This window comes from Loxodonta africana, chromosome 10 (assembly GCF_030014295.1).
Source record: "Loxodonta africana isolate mLoxAfr1 chromosome 10, mLoxAfr1.hap2, whole genome shotgun sequence".
Classification (NCBI taxonomy): domain Eukaryota; kingdom Metazoa; phylum Chordata; class Mammalia; order Proboscidea; family Elephantidae; genus Loxodonta; species Loxodonta africana.
In genome coordinates, this window is record NC_087351.1 from 88,407,069 (window position 1) to 88,428,601 (window position 21,533).

The window sequence follows — 21,533 nt, forward strand, 5'->3', positions numbered from 1 at the left end:
CAGGGGCTGACCTGGGTCTCCATGAGGCCCGGATGGGTGTGGGAAGGTGGCTGTGATGGAGGGCAGAGGCCTTTTTTTGTCTTACCCAGCGATACCCCTCTTGGCAGGATGATGTTGGCTGGGACTGGGACCATTTGTACACTGAGGTGTCCTCAGAGCTCCTCACTGAGTGGGACCAGCTTCAGATGGAGAATGAGGAGCCTGTGGGACAGCCCAGGCACCCCTGAACCCTGGAGAGGACAGCAGACCATTCTCCAGGTACATAGTAACCTCTGCCTTGGACTTGAAAAAAATACAAGCCTAAAACTGAAGAGGCTGACAAGCAGCTTAGAATTTTTATCTAGAATATTTTGTAATAAAATAGTTATTCTCAGCAGGCCACTTTGGGTCCCTCAATTACAATAAATTGCTTTACTCTCCAATGGCCATCTCTTCATTTCTTCCCAGCACCCTCTCGAAAGAAAGATCCATCGAGAGTGAAGCTGAGTGGCTTTTAAACATCCTGAAGGGAACTCTCCACATTGTTGAAGAGCATGAGGGGTCGTCAGATTCAGGAGGAGAAGGGGCATCATTCAGTTCCAAGAGGCCACAGCAGCCCTGGGAATGTGGGGATGTGGGAGGTTCAGACACCTGCCTGCTGGGTCCTGGGGAGGGCCTGGCATGAGCCGTTCTGACTGTGGACATTCAGTACTAGTCAGTTAAATTCATGAAGGTGCCCTGCCTCCTTTGTTACCTGCTTTCAGGCTGAGGAGGGAGCAAGACGTGGGTGTCATCAGGTGATCCCTTCTTCACCTCAGGGTTTGGTAGCTGTTTTGACAGCCCTTCCCTTCCTCTCCTCTTCCTGCAGCCCGTGCCCTAGGTTCTGAAAGCTGCAGTCCCCTTCTGCCACAGCTTCCCAGAACCTCCGCTCTGGTTCTCATGAGAAGGGGCCAGCTTAGCAGCCCCTCGCAGGGCTCTCTCTGGGGGCTCTCCTCTGCTCCGTTTTCCAGAGCCCCTGAGCTTTCAGATACAGAGCTGCTTGTCTTCACTGCTCCAAAATGCAGGAGACCCAAAGGCCCTGAGCCCAGCCCTGTTTCTACACAGATACAGCTTTTGTTTTTGGTTCTCCCTCTCTTCCCAAGACATCTGAGGACAGGGACCTTTTCCTGTCCCCCTCTCCTGGACACGCTTTGGACCAGGCCCATGCAGCCTGGCAGCTAACTAAGTAAGCCCTGCTCCTCACCCAGCCCAGCTGGAGCGTACAGGAAGTGCTGAGCACCTCTTATCCTGCCTGGAAAGCCCTCATTAAAATACAGAAAAACAAAGAGGCTCAACACATCAAAAACCCACTGGGGGGTTATTTTTGCATGACTGCCGTGCCCTTCCCCGGTGAACCACGAGGCTCAGAACAGGCAGAGAGGATGCAGGTCTGGTAATTATAAACCCGGGGATTTAGTGGCTTGGGGTCCCTTTTCCAGCATCACACTCTCAGCCCAGGGAGCCCCTCTTTGGAATAATTCCCATGGCCCCAGAGAAGTTTCCATCCAGGCTGGGTTTTCTTGAATCTGCATCGTCCTGCAACCCGAAGGGGAAAGTCTGTATTTCTTGTCCCTTAATTACTGGCCAGTTCAATGGCCTCAGGAATCTGATGGTCCTAGGGGCCTTCAGCCAGCCAGAGCCAGTAGCTGGGGACTGCCTTCCGTCCTCCCGTGATAATAACAGCAGCAACAAGGCCTAACATTTATTGTGTGCTCACTGCCTGCTGGGCACAGGGCTCAGCGCTCAGTATGACTTACCTGGCTTGACCTCACCGTTGCCCAGTGAAGCAGGTGCTGTTTTGTGGTCCCATTTACAGGTGAGGAAACTGAGGCTCTGAAGGGTTAAGAAATTGCTCCGGGTCATCCAGCTCCTGAGTGACAGAGTTGTCTGCCTCTTAAAACCCACTTGTCTGACTAGGGAGCCTGTGCTTGTGACATCTGTGTTCCTGTTCCTTCTCTGTTGCCTTCAGCTTAGGAAAGTAACCTGGCCTAGAGTGGGCAGGAAGTCCCTGGGTGATAAATGGTTAATGCACTTGGCTCTTACCCAAAAGACTGGAGGTCTGAGTTCACCCAGAGGTACCTCAGCATAAAGGCCTGATGATCTACTTTAAAAAATCAGCCATTGAAAACCCTAACAAGCATAGTTCTACTCTGACACACATGGGGCTGCTATGAGTCAAAGTAGACAAAACAGCCACTGTGTATGTGTTTGTTTGTAATAGTGGGGAGATGTAGAGGTGCACTGGGAGAAACTGCCTGCTTCCCCTTGGGCACTGACCAGGCAACCATTCTTGTCTCTGAAAGTATGCAGTGACCACAAAGTAGAGAGCTTTGCCAGGCCTGGGGTGTGAAGCCTCTCAGAGTCCTGGCCCCCGGAGGCAGGGTTACAGCCAGTGGGCCTGGTGAGGAACAGCTATTGGTGAAATGAGCTAAGCCTGGACAAGAGTCGGACTCAGGCCATGTGGGACCAAGTTTCCTGTTGCCCGTGCCATGTCCTGGCCACACCCAGCCTGGGCTTCATCCTTTAGCCAAGATTTGAACATCATGTGGTCAGAGAGCCTGGAGAATGACAGGCTGTTCTAGACTCTATGTCCACCCAGTGCTTACTGACTTCTGAGATACTTTGCTTTTCTCACTCATATATGTTCCAAACAGCAGCAGCGCCCACCCTAGACTTCAGGGGCAACCCAAGAAGACAGCCCAAGATGTCATGAGAGAATAGACAGGCAGCCAGGGCCCCAGCAATGTCGCTTTCTGCAGGGGTATGGGGAAGGCACAGGTCTTTTTGTTTGTTTTATTGTACTTTAGATGAAGGTTTACAGAACAAACTAGTTTCTCATCAAACAGGTAGAACACACATTCTTCTATGACATTGGTTAACAACCCCACAGCATGTCAACACCCTCCCTTCTTAACCCTGCATTCCCTGTTACCAGCTGTCCTGTTCCCTCCTGCCTTCTAGTCCCTGCTGCAGGGCTGGTGCGCCCCTTTAGTCTTGTTTTGTTCCATGGGCCTGTTCAATCTTTGGCTGAAGGGTGAACCTCAGGAGTGACCTCATTACTGAACTAAAAGGGTGTCCAGAGGCCATACTCTCAGGGTTTCACCAATGTCTGTCAGGTCAGCAAGTCTGGTCTTTCTTTTTGAGTTAGAATTTTGTTCTACATTTTTTCTCCAGCTCTGTCCAGGAGCCTCTATTGTGATCCCTGTCAGAGCAGTCAGTGGTGGTAGCTGGGCACCATCTTGTTGTACTGGACTCAGTCTGGTGGAGGCCATGGTAGATGTGGTCCATTAGTCCTTTTGACTAATCTTTCTCTTGTATCTTTAGTTTTCTTCTTTCTTCCTTGCTCCTGAAGGGGTGAGACCAGTGGAGTGTCCTCGATGGCCACTCATAGGCTTTTACGACCCCAGACACTACTCACCAATGTACAACGTAGAACATATTCTTTATAAACTGTGTTATGCCAACTGAGCTAGATATTCCCTGAGATCATGGTCGCCACAGCCGTTGGCCCAGCAATTCAGTCCCTCAGGGAGTTTGGGTGCGTCTGTGGAGCTACCATGACCTTGGGAAGGCATAGGTCTTGATGCTGCCTCCACTTGCATGTGGCATGCTGACTGGTTCCTGACCAGTTTCTCCTGGACTCCCTCATGTCACCTCTGAGCAGACTTGAGAAGCCCCAGCTGGTCTCCAGCACAATCTCCCATGGTGTCTTTGATATTGGGCAGTAGCTTCAGAGATGCTGTTCTTAGGCCAGGCTCTAGTGGGGAAGTTTGTACCTTCATGAAGTATTGATTGCCACCTACCCTGTGCCAGGCTGTGTCCTAGGCACTGCTGACATGGCCACAAACTAGACAGGCAAAACTCCCTCCCAAGTGGCACTTACATCCTGGTGGTGGAGGGAATGGACAGATCAGTAAACAGCATGTCACAGAGGCCATGGAGAAAAATAAAGCAGAAACAGGGAAGAGAATGTGGGGCAGTGGTTGCAATTTTACATGGAATGGTTAAGGGGGCCTCATGAGAAGGCGACATTTGAGCCAAGACCCGAAGAAGGTGAAAGGTAGGAGCAAGACTGGTATGTGGGGGGAAAGGGTTCCAAGTAGAGGGAACAGGAAGTGCAAAAACCAAGAGGGGAGGGAATGGGCCTGCTTGTCTGAGGAGCAGCAGGAGGTCAGTGTGCAGGGGACAAGGGGAGAGCTTGGGCTTCTCACAGAAAAGGCCTCTGTGTGTGTGGGGTCCACTCGCTCCCCTGACACAGGTACTCTCAGGCCTCCTCTGGCTCGCCGGGGAGCCTTTAGAGAACTTTCCTGAAACTGCTGCATGGCCTTTGCATGCCTTAGGCTGGAAGAAGCTGAACGGTTTATGCCAGAGGAAGGGCGGGGAGAACAATGTGCTCCGTCTGCACAGACCGGAGGTCAGGGGGCTGCTGGCAGCTCCCGCCATGCCGGGTGGTGCCAGGTGCGCAGGGCAGACAAAGCAGCATTGTCAGGCCTCTGCATGGAACGCTCCCTGGAAACATGCGGCTCCTGATGAAAAGTTCAAGCAAGAAATTCATCCAGACAGGCCTGTGTCTGAACCGGAGGTCATCTCTATCCCTCGTGGTTGGCTCTTCTTTGCTAAACCCTAGGCCACTCCAGATAGGCTTTTTGTTTTGGAAACTGATGCTACCATGCATTCAGGTAGCTCGACCACCATGTGCCGCTGAGCTAAATCTAGGCCTTCTCTGCTAGTGGTGAGGGGGGCTCCTGGGAGAATTAGTGCTGGAGACCTGCGTGCGAGGATACTGTTTCCTACAGCAAAATGAGGAACCCGGCTTAGCATCCTTGCTTGGCTTGCTCAAGCATCGCTATGCTTCTTTCCTTGGGGCAAAGAGGCAGTGGGGAAGGCAGCAGGTATAGCAGCAAAGGGCAGTGGTGAAGAGTGCAGGTTTCAGAATCAAGAGGCCTGGTTCCAGGTCCAGCTCTACCACTTAGAAGCTGTGGAACAGTGAACAAGCGATGTTCCCTTTGTGACCCTGTTTTCTCATCTATAAAATGGGCTGTAGTATTAGTACCATCTTCTGAGATTGTGATGCCCAGTAAAGGCTGCTGTTGTTATTAGATTTTGGAACTGGTTGGGATCGACAAGTGAGCGTAGGGAAAGTCACATTGGATATTTTATAGCAGGAGCCCCTATGTTTTGCTGGAGGGTATCACCTTCCACCACCTCCTGGGCACCATTTCTCAGCCATGGCTAGAGGAATGGTTTGACACCAGGGTTTCTTTCTTTCCTTTTTTAACTGTTTTATTAAGGTATAATTTCAATAGCATAAAACTCAGCCATTGTGAGCCTATGGTTCAGTGATTTTAATAAATCTGTACGTTGTGCAACCAGCATCGTAATCCTGTTTTAGAACATTTTCTTCACTCTAAAATGTTCCCCTGGGCCTGTTTACAGTTAATGCTGTTCCCACTCCCAAGTTCTAGGTGACCACTCATCTCCTTTCTGCCTCCATAAAGTTGTCATTTCTGGACATTTCACATGAATGGAATCATACAATACGTAGTCTTTTGATTCTGGCTTATTTCACTTAGTATGTTTTTGAGGTTTATCCATGTTATACCACAGGAAAGCAGTTCATTCCGCTTTATCGTTGAAGAGTATTCCATTGCATGGATGTGTTAGTCTCCTAGAGTTACTGTAACAAAATACCACAAACTGGGAGGCTGAAAACAGCAGAAGCTTATTCTCTCACAGTTCTGGGGGCCAGAATTCTGAAATAAGTGTCGGCAAGGCCATGCTCTCTCTGAAGGCTCTCTCTAGGAGGATCCTTTCTTGCCTTGTCTAGCTTCTGGTGGCCCCAGGCGACCCTTGGTTTGTGGCACCACAGCTCCAACTTCTGCCTCTGTCTTCACATGGCCATCCTCCCTCTGTGCCTGTCTTTGCGTCTGTCTGTCTCTTCCTCTTTTTATAAGGACACAAGGCGTACTGGAGAAGGCCCCCCCCACACTCCAGTGTGACCTCATGTTATCTTAACTAATTACATCTGCAGAGACTGTTTTCAAATAAAGCCATCGTCGTAGGTACTAGGGTTTAAGGCTAGAACATATCTTTTTGGGGTCACAAGTCAGCCCGTAACAATGTGTATACACCACATTTTGTTGAACCACTTGCCAGCTGATGGACATTTGGGTTGCTGCCAGGTTCTGGCTATTATGAATAACACTGCTATGGGCGTTTGTGTACGTGTCTTTGTGTGGATATGCGTTTTCATTTCTCTTAGGCAGATTCCTAGGAGTGAAACTGCTGGCTTACATGATAGGTTTAACTTTTAAGAAACCGCCAAGCTGTTTTTCAGAACACTAGTTTATTTAGTTTTTTTCAGGTGCTTTAGGGCACCGGGATTAATTAAGCGCTTGCTTTTTCTTGTTTCCTTTTCTCAGGTCACTGTGGGCTTTGCAGGTGGAACGTTCTCCCAATTTCTCTCTCCCTTCTTTCCTCCTGTCATTGATCAGATGTCTGTTTTGAGAACATAAAACTCATCTGTCTGTCTTCCCCACTATCCTGTAAGCTTCCTCAGGATATTGCTGGGGGTTATTTAGGTTTCTGTCAAGCCCCACGCATATCCTAGAATTCAAAGTCAAATAAGATGCAGTCCCGACCTGAAGAAGCTCACAAGCTAGTAAAGAAATAGACAAGTTTCATCTATACTTTCAAAGCATTGATTTTGAAAAGCAAAGGGCCTTTCTGGATGAGCGGAGGAACCCATATAATCAGCTGCAAAGTACCGATGGGGGAAGAGAGAAAGGGAGCTTCGTAACCAGCAGGCTGGTTCACACAGAGTAGGCGTCGGCAAACTACAGCCCGTGGGCCAAATCCCGTCAACGAGTGTTTTTATAAAGTTTTACTGGAACATAGTCATGCTCTTTCATTTACATATTGTCTATGCCTACTTTTGTGTTACAAAGGCAGGACTGAGTAGTTGTGACAAAGTCTGTATGGCCTGAAAAGCCTTAAATATTTACCAGCTGGCCCTTTACCAAAAAGCTTGCCAACTTGGCTTAAAGGAAAGAATGCAGAGGAGAAACACCACCACATGCTCCCAACACTCAGCTGTTTATCCCTATCCAGAAAATCAATTGCAGCAGGAGTGACCTGAGTTAGATGTAAGGAAAGACTGGACGAGTGGGAGATTCTGGTTCTTGAAAGAGACAGACAAGCTTCTCTTAAGAAGCGGAAACAAACACCAGTTCCAGGGAAGTTGGGACATAATCTATCTATAGACAAAAAGCTGGAAAGGGTGGCTTCTGGGCTCCTCCTCAGCCCTTTGGCCCTATTTGTGCAGTGGGGAGGGGTATATGTAGGAGTCAGATGCCTTAGCAGAAGGTTCAGATTAACAAAGAGAAAGCCTAATGGATGGGGCGTTAGGAGCAAGGAGGGGAAAAAACATTCCGAATTTTATTTTAGTGAGAGAGCGAAAATCAGGAAGCAGGGGTGGTGGGAGCAGGCAGGGAAGAGACTGTCCCTCTTGTGGCTGCGACGGAGTGAATTAATTCACCGCATATGTTCCCAGCATCTGTCGTGGTGACCTGGACTGGAGGGGTCAGCGAGAGAGGGGGCCATGCCAGGGCTAAGCATTAGCCCAGAATTCCCGGGCTGCGGGGCTCTTGGCTCCCTCCGAACGGTGGCTGGCCAGCCCGCCCAGGAACATCTGCTGTGGCTGCTGCCAATAGCGTTGCCTTGGGGGGAGGGAGAGCATCTCTTCTGCATACTGTCCACCAGGAAATACCTGGCCCGGGAGAAGACTGGAAAAAGCCCTGCAAAAGATCTTCTGTGGAAGTAGGCTCAACCCCCCAGACATATGTCCTGCAAGCAGAGTGGAGGTGTGACCCAAGGCGCAGCCCTGGGAGGGCTCAGGGGAACTACAGCCCTAGGTAGAAAGAATGCACAGGAATCTGGGGACTGCTGATTCCCTGGGACTGCTATGGCGCTACAGTTAAGTGCCTAGCTGCTATAACCTAAAGGTTGGTGGTTCGAACCCACCCTGCAGCTCCGTGTGAGGAAGACCTGGCGAGCTGTTCCTGTAAAGATTATAGCCTCTGTGACATGGCGTTATGAGTTGAAATCAACTCAACGGCACCCAACAACAATGACTCTTAAGTGCCAGACCCAGAATCCTCCCTGGATAGCATCTTGGGCTGTTGTTGCTAGCTGTCCTCAAGTTGATTCCAACTCATGGCAATCCCATGTGTGCTGAATAAAACTACTGCATAAGGGTTTTAAGGCAGGGACCTTTTGCAAGCAGATCACCAGGCCTGTCTTCCAAGGAACCTCTGTGTGGGTTCAAATTGCCATCCTTTTAGCTAGTAGTGAGCACTTAACCGTGGGCTTCTTGGTGCTAAATGCTCCTGAGGAGCCTGTCATCCCCGAGGAAGGGGGCAGTAGGGTACAGTGGCTAAGAATGCGGTTGAGGTCAGGTTGGCCTCTCTGCTCTTCCACTTCATAGCTGAAAAACTTTGGGCAAGTTCCCAAAGCTCTTTGTGCCTCCATTTTCTCATCTGTGGAGTCAGGTTGAAAATAATTCCTGCCCTATAGGGCTACTGAGATGATTAAATGAGCTAAGGCATGTCGAACGTCCGGCACGTAGTAAGTTCTCAATGAAGATTAGTCCTTATCGCTTTAAATGGATAGGTGTTGGCCACTTGTTGCACCCGGTGTTAAGTCATGGGCTGTTAGGGCTGACAGGACCTCATGGGTGGCTTAGTTTCCCAGTGCTGCTGTAACAGAAATACCGCACGGGGATGGCTTTAAAGAACAGAAATGTATTTGCTCAGAGTTCTGGAGACTAAAAGTCCAAATTGGGGTCTCCGCCATGCCATGCCTTCCCTGTCAGTAGTTCCTGGCAGTCCTTGGTTCCTTAGCTTGTAGACAATCCTCACATGGTGTCTACCCTACCTGGGTGTCTGCTCATTAACATAACAAAGAAAATCCTATTTCTAAACAGGATTCCATCCACAGATACAGGGGTTACAGTTCCAACACATATTTGGCGGGGCACCATTTAATCCCTAACAGTGGGCATCTACCCCACGGTTACAGACTAGTGGCCCACAGGCTAAATTTGATCCACAGGATGTTTTATTTGGTCTGTATAAAACCAAACCAGCCAAACTCGTTGCTATCCAGTCAATTCCAACTCATAGCGACCCTATAGGACAGAGTAGAACTATCTCATAGGGTTTCCAAGGAGCACCTGGTGGATTCGAACTGCCGACCTTTTCATTCGCAGCCGTGGCTCTTACGCACTATGCCACCAGGGTTTTCTTTGCCTACGTAGTATTTTTTGCTTAATTATGAGCATTTAAAATAGGGAGATTTTACAGAAAAACCTAGAGTTGCCACTTCTCTGTCCACCTTGGGCCTGCAGTCCTTTATGGCAGCAATTGACTTGAGCTGAGTAGCAATGGCCCCCCTAAATAGGCCCCCCTCCATCATTTACATTTCCTGCCTGCCCACTGCAGGCATTTGACTTTGAGACCCCTCCTTGGCCTTGGCCTTCTCATTTTGACATTGAGGATAGTGCTCCCCAAGGACACTTACCTAAGGTCATATTCCTGGAGACTGGAGCTATGGTTCTGACTTGCAGGCCAGTGTCCTTTGTCCCAGGAATCTGGACGCCTGCCTTTTACCTCTCCTGCTGTGTAACTTAAAATCATGGAAGCTCTGAAGAAGATCCAGTTAGGTGAAGCCTAACCCTGTGTCCAGCAAGGATCTGACAAGCACTTAAGCGGAGTTCTGTGATATTTCCAAGGCCAGAGCTGGACCCTTAGCCATTTGCCTTGGCTTAACTGTTGGAAACCCTGGTGGTGTCGTGGTTAAGTGCTACAGCTGCTAACCAAGAGGTTGGCAGTTCAAATCCACCAGGTGCTCTTTGGAAACTCTATCAGGCAGTTCTACTCTGTCCTATAGGGTCACTATGAGTTGTGAGTTGTCAGTGGGTTTTTGGTTTTTAACTGTTTAAGCTCTGCCCCAGAGCTGATGGCATCTGCTCAGGAAGAGTCTCCACCTCAGCAGGCACAGAAAAGGGAGGAGGTTTGCCCTCTCTGCTCCATTCTAGAGCAGCCACCAGTGCCTCAGTTGTTGTAGAGAGGCACTGGGAAGATGAGGGTAGTGAGGCTGCAGGGGCAGAGAGCCCACCCACCTGGCCTGCAGGGTCTACATACTGGGCTTAGGATGAGGGGCGGCCACGGAGTGCACCACTCCTATCACCCTTCAGGGGAGAAGCTGGAGTGTGGGGTGCAGTTAGCTGACAGCCTCCAGTGACTAAACATGGCGGGGCACAACGACGCCCCATGTCTGGCCAACACAGGCTCCTCTGTGGCAGTTTTGGCGTGAGAGCTCCCGCTGGGCTGGTCAGAACTTTCTCAGAGCCACACCACAGTCTGAAACTCTTGCCTCCAGGCCCTCCTTCTTCCCCGCTTATTTCCAGGCATTGAAGCTTCATCCTTCAGCCTTTTTCTACTTTACCTTACCCTCAGTCAACCTCTTGCACTTCTAGTTCTATCTTGGTGTCTCTTCCTGGAGGACCCAAGCAGTGGGCCTGAGGTGGTCCAGCTAGAGTGGTGGTTGGACAAGGACCCTTGGGTGGGCTGAGAGAAGATAGCTTGTAAGGGGTGGGCATAACAGCCCCCTCTCCAAAGCCAGATGCCTCCTGAACACCCATGGTTTGGCTGAAGTGTGGGTTTAATTTGGATTGGGACCCCTGGAGATGGAGAGAAGGAGGTTGGCTGAAGTAGATCTCTCTCTCACTCACACAAGTGCCAGCTTGGAACCTGATCCAGCTGACTTGGCCTGAAAGGGAGGAATCAAAATTCCCACAACAGGCTTTTGGCAAAGGAATTCAGTCTCATCTCCGTAGAAGGAAACACTTTCTTCTTTTCTTGCTGAAGCCCCTGAGTGGTGTAATCGGTTAACACACTTGCTGCTAACAGGAAGGTTAACAGTTCAAATCCACCCAGAGGCACCTTGGAAGACAGGCCTTAGTGATCTACTTCCAAAAAAATCAGCCGTCAAAAACCCCACGGAGCACAGTTCTTCTCTGATACACATGAGTCATCATGAGTCGGAATCAACTCAATGGCAACGGCTAGCTTCTCGCTGAGGTCGAGTATGAGGAGCCACTGTTGGTGGCTTTGTGGGCAGAGTACAGGGGATGTCATGGCACCCCAGGCCTGCAGGAGACAAGGGTGTGCCCTCAGAGGGAGACAAGTTGCCCATCAGGATCCTGGGGCGTCACCGCTGAAGTTGGAAGAAGGGATAACGTTTAGGTAATCATACCCCGGTACTGGAAGGTGCATTACCTCGGCAGAGGGGAGCTCCTGAGGGGTTTGAAAACGGTCGTACTTATTCTGAAGCAAACCTGAAAGGTGGCACCCTCCAAGGGTCTCCTGAGTTTTTATGGACAACGAAACAGAAGAAAGGCCAACAAGAAAGATGCCTCACTGGGTGTGGATTGAGCCTACATGAAAAGGAAGAGGGATGCCAGGCAAAGAGAAAAAAAATAATAGTTTAACTAGAGAACAGAAAAAACAAAAAACCCTAGTGGCGGTGTTGGTGGAGAGGAGGGAATTAACTACAAACAGGTGGGAGGAAACTTTCTGGGGTGATGGGAAGATACCACGTATTGATGTGGCGGTGGTTACCCACCAGTTGCCATGGAGTCAATTCCAACTCATGGTGACCGCACGTGTGTCAGAGTAGAACTGTGCTCCACAGGGTTTTCAATGGCTGATTTTTCAGAAGTAGATAGCCAGGCCTTTCTTCTGAGGAGCCTCTAGGTGGAATCAAGTCTCCAACCTTTTGATTAGCAGCAAAGCGCATTAACCATTTGCGCCCGTCAGGGAACCAGGGACTCCTGTGATGGTGGTTACATGTCTATATATATTTGTAAAACTCCTCAAGCAGCTTACTTAAAAAAGGGTGATTTTTATTGTAGGTAAATTGCACCTCCATAAACCTGACTTTTACAAAAATTTTTCCCCATCACTCTGACCATCATGGGAACACAAGTACCCCTTTGCCCCACACCGTCTTGAGTTCATGCAGCGTCCTCTGTGGGGCCTGAGAGCCAGGTCAGGAAACAGAGGGGCCCTCATATGCCACCTCAGACCCTGACCCTCAGACCAGGTGGCTGCGCAGACTCAAGTGCAAGCTTTTAAATTTTATCTTCAGTTTAATTCTTCATGATTATGTTTGGAAAAGAAAATCCAGCAAATTTGACCACTGGGGAGAGCAGATGATTCAGTCTGGAGGAAAATAGTCATTTGGGAGTCATTTTTGACATTCTAAATTCAGCGGAGCTTCCAGACTAAGACTAGGAAGAAAGACCGGGTCATCTACTTCTGAAAACCAGCCTTATAGGTCACAACAGTCCAATCTACAGCAGAATGTTTCATTCTGTTGTGCACGGGATTGCCATGAGTGGGGCAGACTTGATGGCAGATAACAACAACATATTCACTAAATTGAAAAACATGTAGTTGAATATAATGAAAATCTCTTTTCACTCTGCCCTGCCCCTACCTATCCGACAGTCCTCTCCCAGGTGGCCATGTGTCCTTCTGGATAGTTTCGGTACATTTACATACACATATACCCACAATATGGAGCCCTGGTAGCACAGTGGTTAAGCACTCGGCTGCTAACCAAAAAAAGGCCGGCAGTTCAAACCCACCAGCCACTTCAAGGGAGAGGTACGTGGCAGTCTGCTTCTGTGAAGAAAACAGCCTTGGAAACCCTATGGGGCAGTTCTACCCTGTCCTACAGGGTCTCTGTGAGTCAGAATCGACTCGACAGCAGCGTGTTTGGTTTTTGTGGTTTGTATCCACAACAGAGACACAGAGCTTTGTTTTATTTATACAATTGGGGTCATTCTCTAAGCCTGACCTACAACTTGTTTTTTCCACCCAACAGCACATCCTGCACAGCTTTCCCTACACGGACCTGTCTTCCTCATTCTTTTTCTGCCAAACGAAAGAACATGTATTTATTATCAAATTGACCTATCAATGCAGAAGCATAAAACAAAGGAAAATTTAGTCTTTTTCAAAGAAAACATACCCAGTTGTTCAAACAGGGGTGAATTTTTCAGCTTGATATGGTAAGATGCTAGTGAACTTGACAGACCATAAATAGATACATCTGCTATTACATGCGAGATTCCTTGTAGGCTCAGCTTGGTTCTTCTGCCTGATTTTATTACCAGCTTCTATTCAAATCCATTGGGAAGAATGGGACAATTCTGTCTTTGTTTCTTACCCAGTAGGTGGTTTGGAATGAGTAGAAAAGCTGCCTGTCTTTCAGGGGGACTTGATGGCAGTCTGACAGGAAATTTTGAGGCTAGCTGCAGGCTGGGGTAGAGTTGGGCCCCTCAAAGCAACCATGAGAAGGAGGAGCCCCAGGAGAAGGAAGTGGGCTCAGTCTGAATGAGACACCAATTCCCTGAGCTCGCTTGTCCAGGGCATTGAGGGGGCTGGGGAGAATGAGATAGTGAGGCCATAAGGGAGAAGACGTTGGTGGCCTGTGGTGGAGACAGGAGGAGGCTTGGCTTGAAAAGCTAGGCCAGCCTGTGTGTGTGTTTGTGAGGGAGTGTCATGTTTGGTCTTAGAGGGGAAATCAGGGTTGGTATCCTCTCTTGAGCATTTGTTTTTAATATGCACTGGTAAGTGCTCTGTGGACCAGGCATGGCATTTGGTGCTGTTCCCTGAAATGGCTGGGTACGTGGTTAGGACTGAGAGCTAAGTCCCCCAGTGCCCTCGTTACCTGTGTGTCCTTGTTCATATTCCTCTACCTCAATAATAGTAATATCTAACGTTTATGAAGTTCTTACCAGGTATCAGGCAACATACTAAGTGCTTTATGTACATTGTCTCAGTCTTCTCAGTACCAGAAGATAGGTACTGCAATCATGCCCATTTTACAGATAAGAGAAATTGAGGCTTGACTCCAGGCCTTCCTCATAAAGCACCTGATGCAGTGTCCGTCTGTTTTATATCTCCATCAGTCTCTGTTGGTCCCTCCTCCTGACTGGGGGAATGCAGCAGGGCTCTGTCCCTTTACCAGGTTCCCCTCAGTAAACGATGGCCAGCAACATGCCAGGGCCATTGCACCTTGGAGCTCTGCCCATTAATTTGGCAAAGCTGGGACTCAGGCCTCAGGATCCCTGCCTTTGAGAAAAGGACATCAGGTTTTCTTCTAACCTCCTCTAAGTGGGCTGTTTAAGGCTGTTTTGCTAGAGGAAAAAAGGACACCACCTGCAGGTGGAGTTTCTCAGAGGCGGCCCAGGGACCACCTGTAAAGCTTATCAAAAATACAGATTTCTGGGTCCATTGACCCACTGAACTAGAGTCTGGCTGGGAAAGACTGGAGAATATGCATTTTAAATAAGCACCTTTCCAGCCCCACCTCTCCCCATTGAGAACCTTTTCCTAAGGCAGGTCCCTGAGGGGTGCAAACTGTTAACAAGCTTGGCTGTTAGCAAAGTCTGGAGGTCTGAGTCCACCCAGAGGCTATGGAAGGAGAGGTCTGGGGATCTACTTCCAAAATATCAGCCACCAAAAACCCTATGGGGCACAGGCCTACTCTGACACTCAGGGACTTCCCATGAGCTGGAGTTGACTCGGTGGCAACTGCTTAGAGTTTAGTTAGTCTAAGACAGAGGCTGCAAACTGCTGGCTCATGGGCTGAAGCCTGTGCACACAGTATTGACTGAAACGGAATTCTTGGAATTCTTTCATTGGTGGTCAATATTTAAAAATCAGGGGTAGCACAGTAAAAACAAACAGGTTTTGGCTTCTTTTGAAAGACCTGGCAATGCTGAGCCACCTGTCCCTCGCAGCATTCACTGGGAGAATCCAGGACAGGGCTTGCTTCCCCACTTCTCCCCAGCCCCCACCTGGCCTCTTCCCTCTGGCCTCTGTGGTCATTGTGCAGGAAATGGCTGTGCTTGTGTCTGTCAGCGTCAATGCCAGGGGACCAGCAGCAAGCCCTCAGGCACCAGGCTCCGGACAAGGCCGATTGTAGTACAGCTCTGTATGTAGGCAGCAGTTGGTGGCCCTCTTTTGTGGAGTGCCAGCTGCAGGAGGCACAAGGTCACCTCTCCCTTCCCCCTCCTGCCCATCTTTGGCAGCTGCTGCCAGATGTCATTTTTGAATGATCTAACATGAAATGTGCCCCCTACCCCAGGTTGAATATCCCCCCTGATGTAAGGCCAGTGTTTCTCAAAGCATAGTTCATGGACCGTCTGCATGAGAACTTCCTGGGGGAGGTTTACTAAAAATGCAGATTCCTGACCTCCACCCTCAACCTAGTGAATCAGAATCTCTGCGTGGGGCCTGGGAATCTGTGTTTTAAACACGGCTCTGCTGCAGGCGATTTTGATGCACATTGACATCCACAGTCTTCTGGAGGAAGGTCAAACCGGCCTCCAGGGTCTTGGGTCTTCATGAAGGAAGGGGTCCTCCTTTCACTGGCCCTGAGCATCCACCACAAACCAAGCCTGCTCCTCTCGCCTCCCTGCACTCCCAGGGCAGCAGGCGGCCAGGGCCCGGCCCCCTATCAAGTCCCATCTCCCATCACTTTCAGAACCAGTTCATTATTCCTTTATTATTCCTGTTCTCCGCTTATCATTATTAATAATCACTCTAGACAGGCCAGGGTGCTGACAGCTCCCCCCTTGTCTGTTCTTTCTGTTTTAATCCTGCCTGCTTATCTGGCGTTAACCTGATCTTTCCCCATTTAATTAAGCAGTGCTGGTCAGCCCACTACTGCCCGTGTGGCGGTGGGAATGATCAGTTCTCCTGATAGGCAGAGGAGTGGAGGGCTCTGCAGCCTGGATGTCCACCTCCCCAGAGGGTAGGGTGGGGGGTGAGCCTAGCAGGGGCAACGTTGGGTCTGGAGGGCTGGGGAGCCAGGAGTGGTAGATGACCAGTCCCCACTAGAGCGACCTTCTCAAACTTTAACCCGTTGCCATTGAGTTGCCTCTGACTCATGGCAACCCCTTGTGTGTCTGAGTAGAAATATGTTCTGAAGGGGTTTCAGTGGCTGATGTTTCAGAAGTAGACCGCCAGGCCTTTCTTCCGAGGTACCTCTGGGTGGAGTCAGATCCCCAACTTTTCTCTTAGCAGCTGGGTGCTTTAATTGTTTGCACCACCCAGGGACTCCTCTCAAACTTTAGCCAGCCTCAGAATCACCAGGAAGACCTGTTAAAACCTAGATGGCTGGGTCCTGCCCCTGGTGATTCTGATTCAGTAGGTCTGGGGAGAGGCCATGAACTTGAATTTCTAGTAAGCTTTCAGGTGGTGCTGCTGCTGCTACTGGTGTAAGGACCACGCTTTGAGTAGGTAGCCCTGCTTTAGCAGGCTGACCTCAGCTTAGCAATGGCCACTGGCCTGGCCCACACGCACCTTGCTCAAAATGGATTAAAGAGGAAGAGGCTTGAGCAGGGGGAAATCGCTGCAATCCTCAGATGCGAGGTAGGGAGGGACTGAGCCAGGGGGCGCTCAGGAACAGAAAGGGAAGGGATGTGGATTCAGCACCTGGTCTAGAGAGACAACAGCACTTGGTGATGGCAGTGGTGGTATCATCAGCTGCCCTCGAGTATGTCCTGGTTCACGGTGACCCCATGTGCACAGAGTAGAGCTGCTCCATAGGATTTTCAAGGCTGTGACCTTTTGGAAGCAGATCGCCAGACCTGTCTTCCAACGCCTTCCAGGTGGGTTCGAACCACCAGTCTTTCGGCTAGTAGTCAAGCACTTAGCCATTTATGTCATTCAGGCGGCAACGAGAGAGATGGTAAAGACGGCGCCATGGTTTTGAACAACTGGAGGTATGGTGATGCTTCACAGAAATAAGTCCAGAGGGAACACACAGGGGTGGGGCTGGGATAGACTGAGATCACAACCAGCTACATAATTTGCAGAGCCCAGTGAAAAATGAAATTTAGGGCCCCTCGTCTAAAAATGATTAAGAATTTCAAGACAGTGATATCAGAGCATTGAACCAAGCATGGGCCCTTCTAAGTGCAGAGTCCTATTACGGAGCCTGTGAAGCCGGCTCTGACTGAGATTCAGAAACAGTGAGGTAGCCAGACAGAACAGACCAGCCCCCTCGCTGCCTGTCCCTCGCTCTGCAGTCCCTTCGGTGGTTGGCACTTCCACTTCTGATGCCACAAGGAACAAAATGGGAGGTCGCTGGGCCCCAGATTCTGCTGGCGTCCAGCTAGAGTCCTAGGGGAAAATCCCCGAGTAGGAAAACCCTGTGGGCAAAATCCTCAAAGAAGTTGCTGGTAAGACTCAGGAAAGGTATCATTTGGCCAGTATTTGTGTGGAGTCACCCACCTTCAGGAGATTCAGCGTTGTCTGTGGACAGACCTTTAGTTTTTCTGAGCTATCATTTATGGCACGCTTCTCCTGTTTCAGGCATTGTACAAAGCCCCTACTTTGTACTTTGTACTTTATATTGCTTCATCCTTACAACAACCCCATGAAGTAGGTGTTCTTGCCCTCCTTGTACAGATGAGTAAACTGAGGTAGAGAGAGGTACAGAAACTTGCTGACAGCTGATGGTGAGTGAGAACCAGCCCATCGGGCCCCTGTGTGTCTAGGGCTGGGAGGTGCTGCCTTGGCCAGGCTCTGGGTGTCTAGGGCTGATATGGGTGGGCGCGGGGTGGCACGGGAGCTACACGTGCACCTGGGTGGTACAGGAAAATGCATATATACCCAAGTGCCAGCAAAGATGGAAGGATTTATAGCAATTAAAATGTTTTGCCTAGGAGCTGTTTGCAGCCTTTTTTTTTTTGAAGCTAAGAGTTTTCTGACTTCAAAGTATTAACAGACCCTCTAAATGGTTTTGTTTTTTAATTGCAGCAAATGACTGTGGCGCCATTAGATTTTTGCCTCTCTGCAGTTGTTTCTGAGTCCTTTCGGTCCTCCTCCTTCTATTTATTCTGTTTAATTCAGTCAGGTAGCTCCGGGGCAATGGAGATCAATACTCCTCTTTGATAGAAAAGAGTCAGGTTTGAAACCTAGAGATAAAACTGACACATTTTGTATAAATTTAATTAAAAATGCACCTTTAGTGGCTCGTTGCAGGCACAAAGCCGAGTGTCTATCTCTCTATCTGCCTTTCCCCCTACCCCCTCTTTCCTTTCTTGTTCCCTAACAGGGAAATCTCTAAATCTGCCTCGCCAGAGAGTCTTGTTTCAGGATTTTGGACTTGAAACTTCTCTTCTGAGGGACAATGAGGGAAGGTTGTGAAATTCTAAGCATCTCTGCTGTTCTGGCCCCTGCCCCCTTTCTCCAGAGTAGGCCAGGGCAAGATGCAGAGGGGAGAAGATCAGGGGATCCAGGCTCTGGTGTGGGTCTGCCTTTCCTTTCACACTCCTTTTCTTTGACCCCTCAGCCTGAGCCTGATGGCACCTTGGTCTGGATCCACAGTCTCCTGGCTTCCTTGCTGTTTTTGACCTGAGTGGCCTGGTGGCCGCATGCCTCCTGGACCTTTAATGGGGTCCAGCAATGGAGAGGGGCAGAGCAGGAGCCGGGTGCCCCTCTCTCTGCTAACCCCGGGGCCACTGCACACATTTGTCTTGTGTTTTATAATCCACCCCTTCACCTCCTTCCCTCCGTCTCTCCCCCTTTCACTCTCCTCAATCCCATTTGGCTTTCCTCATTTTTCACTTGAGTGGGTTTCCTATCCCCAACTCCGCTCTGGCCTCACTCTGCTCAACACCAATAAAACACACTCAACATGGGTAGAACAAGGTGCCCGGGCTCAGCGTGACAAATGGCTCACCCAGCCCACGTTAAAAAAAAAAAGCGCAGCTGTAAATCGCCCCTCCCGCTGGCCGGCCTGGGCCTGCTCTCAGCAGCCCCTCAGTGGGGTGAAGTGGCCAGCAGCAGGCCTCAGACTAGCGTTTGGTCAGCCCCGAGGCCTTCCCAGGGACCCTGGGTGTCAGGGAGGAAGCTGGGTGCCAAGGTGGGAGTAGGGGGAGGGCTGAAACATGTGTGCCTGTGGCTCTGGTTGGAGAAGCTTGGACATCTTAATTGATTGAGCCATAGCCCCAGCAGCTGGCATTTCTTGTCACTTACTATGTACCAGGCACCATGCTAAGGTTTTACATTTAATCGTATTTAATCTGCTGAGCAACCCTATGGGGTATAAGCACTGTAACCATCCCATGTTCACAGATGACAACCCTGATGAGGGCAGCAAGGTCACATAACTTGTCCGAGGTCATGCAGCTAGTAAGTGGCCAAGCCAGGCCTGGGGCAGCCTTCCTGGGCTCTAACATCTGGGCTTTTAATCTAATCCCCACATCCGTGTACGTGGCACCAGGTGGGGACTTTAGTGAGCAGGACGTCATCTCCGTTCTCCACTTACGACAGTGCTGGGTGGTGTGCGGGGAGACTGGAGAAAGCTGGCAGACACTTTCCCTACCTGGTTTCCTTCTCTCCAGGGAGCTGCTTCTGGTGGGCCCCGTGAGCCGTGTGTACAGGGCAGCGTTTGCTCCTTCCCCCGAGACAAATGATGAGAATGGGGAGACTGTGCTGTCTGTCTGTCTGTCTGTCTGTCTGTCTGTCTGTCTGTCTGTCTGGAAGGGTGAGGGCACCACTGCCATGCAGGCAGCCAGGGGCAGCAGATACCACTAGGGGCAGGACAATGAGGCTTCTTTAGCTGCTAGGGGAGCCTCTGAGCTTCCTGTGCAGAACCCAGGGCCCATGAGCCTGCAACCTTGCCCCCATAGGCATCAGGTAATGGGTGATGTGGCATGTTCCAGCAGGTCTCGTCTTTGTTTTGGGTGCCTTTCATCACCGCAGACGCAAGTTCAGACTGGGGAGGCAGACATCCCGAGCTGTGCCACTGGACCTTCCTCTCTCTTCCTCCTTCCTCGCTAGCTCGTAATTACAAACACCAGCAGCTTTGTGTCTAAAATGGCCCAGATAATTGAAACGGAATTTGGAATCAGGGCCCTGCAGGCAGCACTTGTTGAAAGAAGAAATAAAGATGGTTTGGGTCACGTCTTTTGTAATTTGCGTTTAATACTCATACCGGGAGGTAGGCACAAAGGGAGAGGAAGCATATGAGCCGGCTCCCAACCTGCCAGCCGCCCTGTCTGGGTCTGGTGGGGAGGGAGGAAGGAACATTGAGGGGCGCTGGTGGGAGGCTCACAAGTTGGAGAAAGTTCTCTCCCCATGACAGTGGCAGCGGCAGGACAGAGGACACGGCTGGAGGCAAGCCTGAGTTAGTAGCTGAGATGAAGGTGCAGCTGAAAGCCTTCATGCTGGGTGTCCTCACCTCCTACACGCCACACACCCTCCCCATCACCTCCACATACATATTGAAGTCAGGTGGGAGTGACTGTGGAGTGAGGTCAGAGTCCACGGGTGGTGCAAACGGTTAACTTGCTCAGCTGCTAACAGAAATGCTGGAGGTTTGAGTCCCCTCAGAGGTGCCTCGGAAGAAGGCCCTGGTGATCTATGTCTGAAAAATCAGCCACTGGAAACCCGATGGAGCACAGTTCTACTCTGACACACATGGGGGCCCCGTGAGTTAATCGGCTTGATAGCAACCGGTGAAGAAAAAAAAATGGGGTAAAGTAGGAGGAGCTGGGTGCAGGTATTTTGAGCAGGCTGCAGTAGGACTGTCTGTGGATCAAAAGTTTGGGACACTGCCACTACACAGTATTAATGGTCACAGAGTGGGGCTGAGGTTGCTGCCGTCAGAGCACAGACACCTTCCAGGCTGGGGGGTTTGTGGACTTTCAGATGTGTCCTCTGGAATCTCTTCAGCTTGCTTCCTATTTTTATGCAAATAATGTGCTTGTTTGAAGTTTGGGTTTTTTCCCCAACGACACCGCCCCCCCCACCACGACGTATTTTCGTAAGCATGCCATGCTAATTTTTTTTTTTTTTTTTTACATGCTAAGATTACATCCCTCTAGAATTACAGATACTCGTGTTTGGGCCCCCAAGGAGTGTGCAGCCCTCCCGGCTCCCACCAGCCCCACACACAGCTCATACATAGAGTCACACTCCTTCAACTTCTCCCCCTTAATGCTGCCCTTCCTGTCTGAAAGGACCTGTGGAGGCTGGGCCTCAAGGCGTCCCTTGGTGTTGGTGCCAGTGCACTGCACTGGCAGGGAGGTGGCGGGAGCTCAGGCTCAGCAATGGAGAATCAGTGAGCAGCAGGGGGCACTGGCCTGTGACGCTCTTTGCCCTGGAGGCCCCACTCCCTTGTTCCCAACATGCATAACCTGTACTTGAAATGTACCAAAAAGGGGAACTCCAGCTGTTTCCCTTTCTTGGTGGGGCCAGAATCTAGATGACACATGGCTTAAGGAAGGGAACTTGACATTGGTCTTGCTCCAAGGCTCGGGGCTGCACACCACCAGCCTCTGGGGATGGGACCCTCACAGCGCTGTGATGCCCAGCTTCCATCTCTTGCTCCCACACGTGAGCCCCTTTCCATTCGCCATTGGT

The 21,533-nt window shown here is 50.2% G+C and overlaps 1 protein-coding gene across 3 annotated transcripts in view; it reads left to right on the top strand.

Annotated features, from left to right (window-relative positions):
- Positions 1-18,538, top strand: part of IFT43 (intraflagellar transport 43) — a 130,246-nt gene extending 111,708 nt beyond the window's left edge. Inside the window, exon 10 of one of the 3 annotated variants that reach the window (XM_064292781.1) lies at positions 108-236. Coding sequence is in view for 2 of the 3 variants with exons in the window: in XM_064292779.1 (XP_064148849.1) it covers positions 108-227 (120 nt within the window). In the remaining variant the exon portion in view is untranslated. Of the gene's footprint in view, positions 1-107 lie in introns of all 3 variants that reach the window. The other 2 variants (XM_064292779.1, XM_064292780.1) reach the window with 2 other exon arrangements.
- The last annotated feature ends 2,995 nt before the right edge of the window (positions 18,539-21,533 follow it).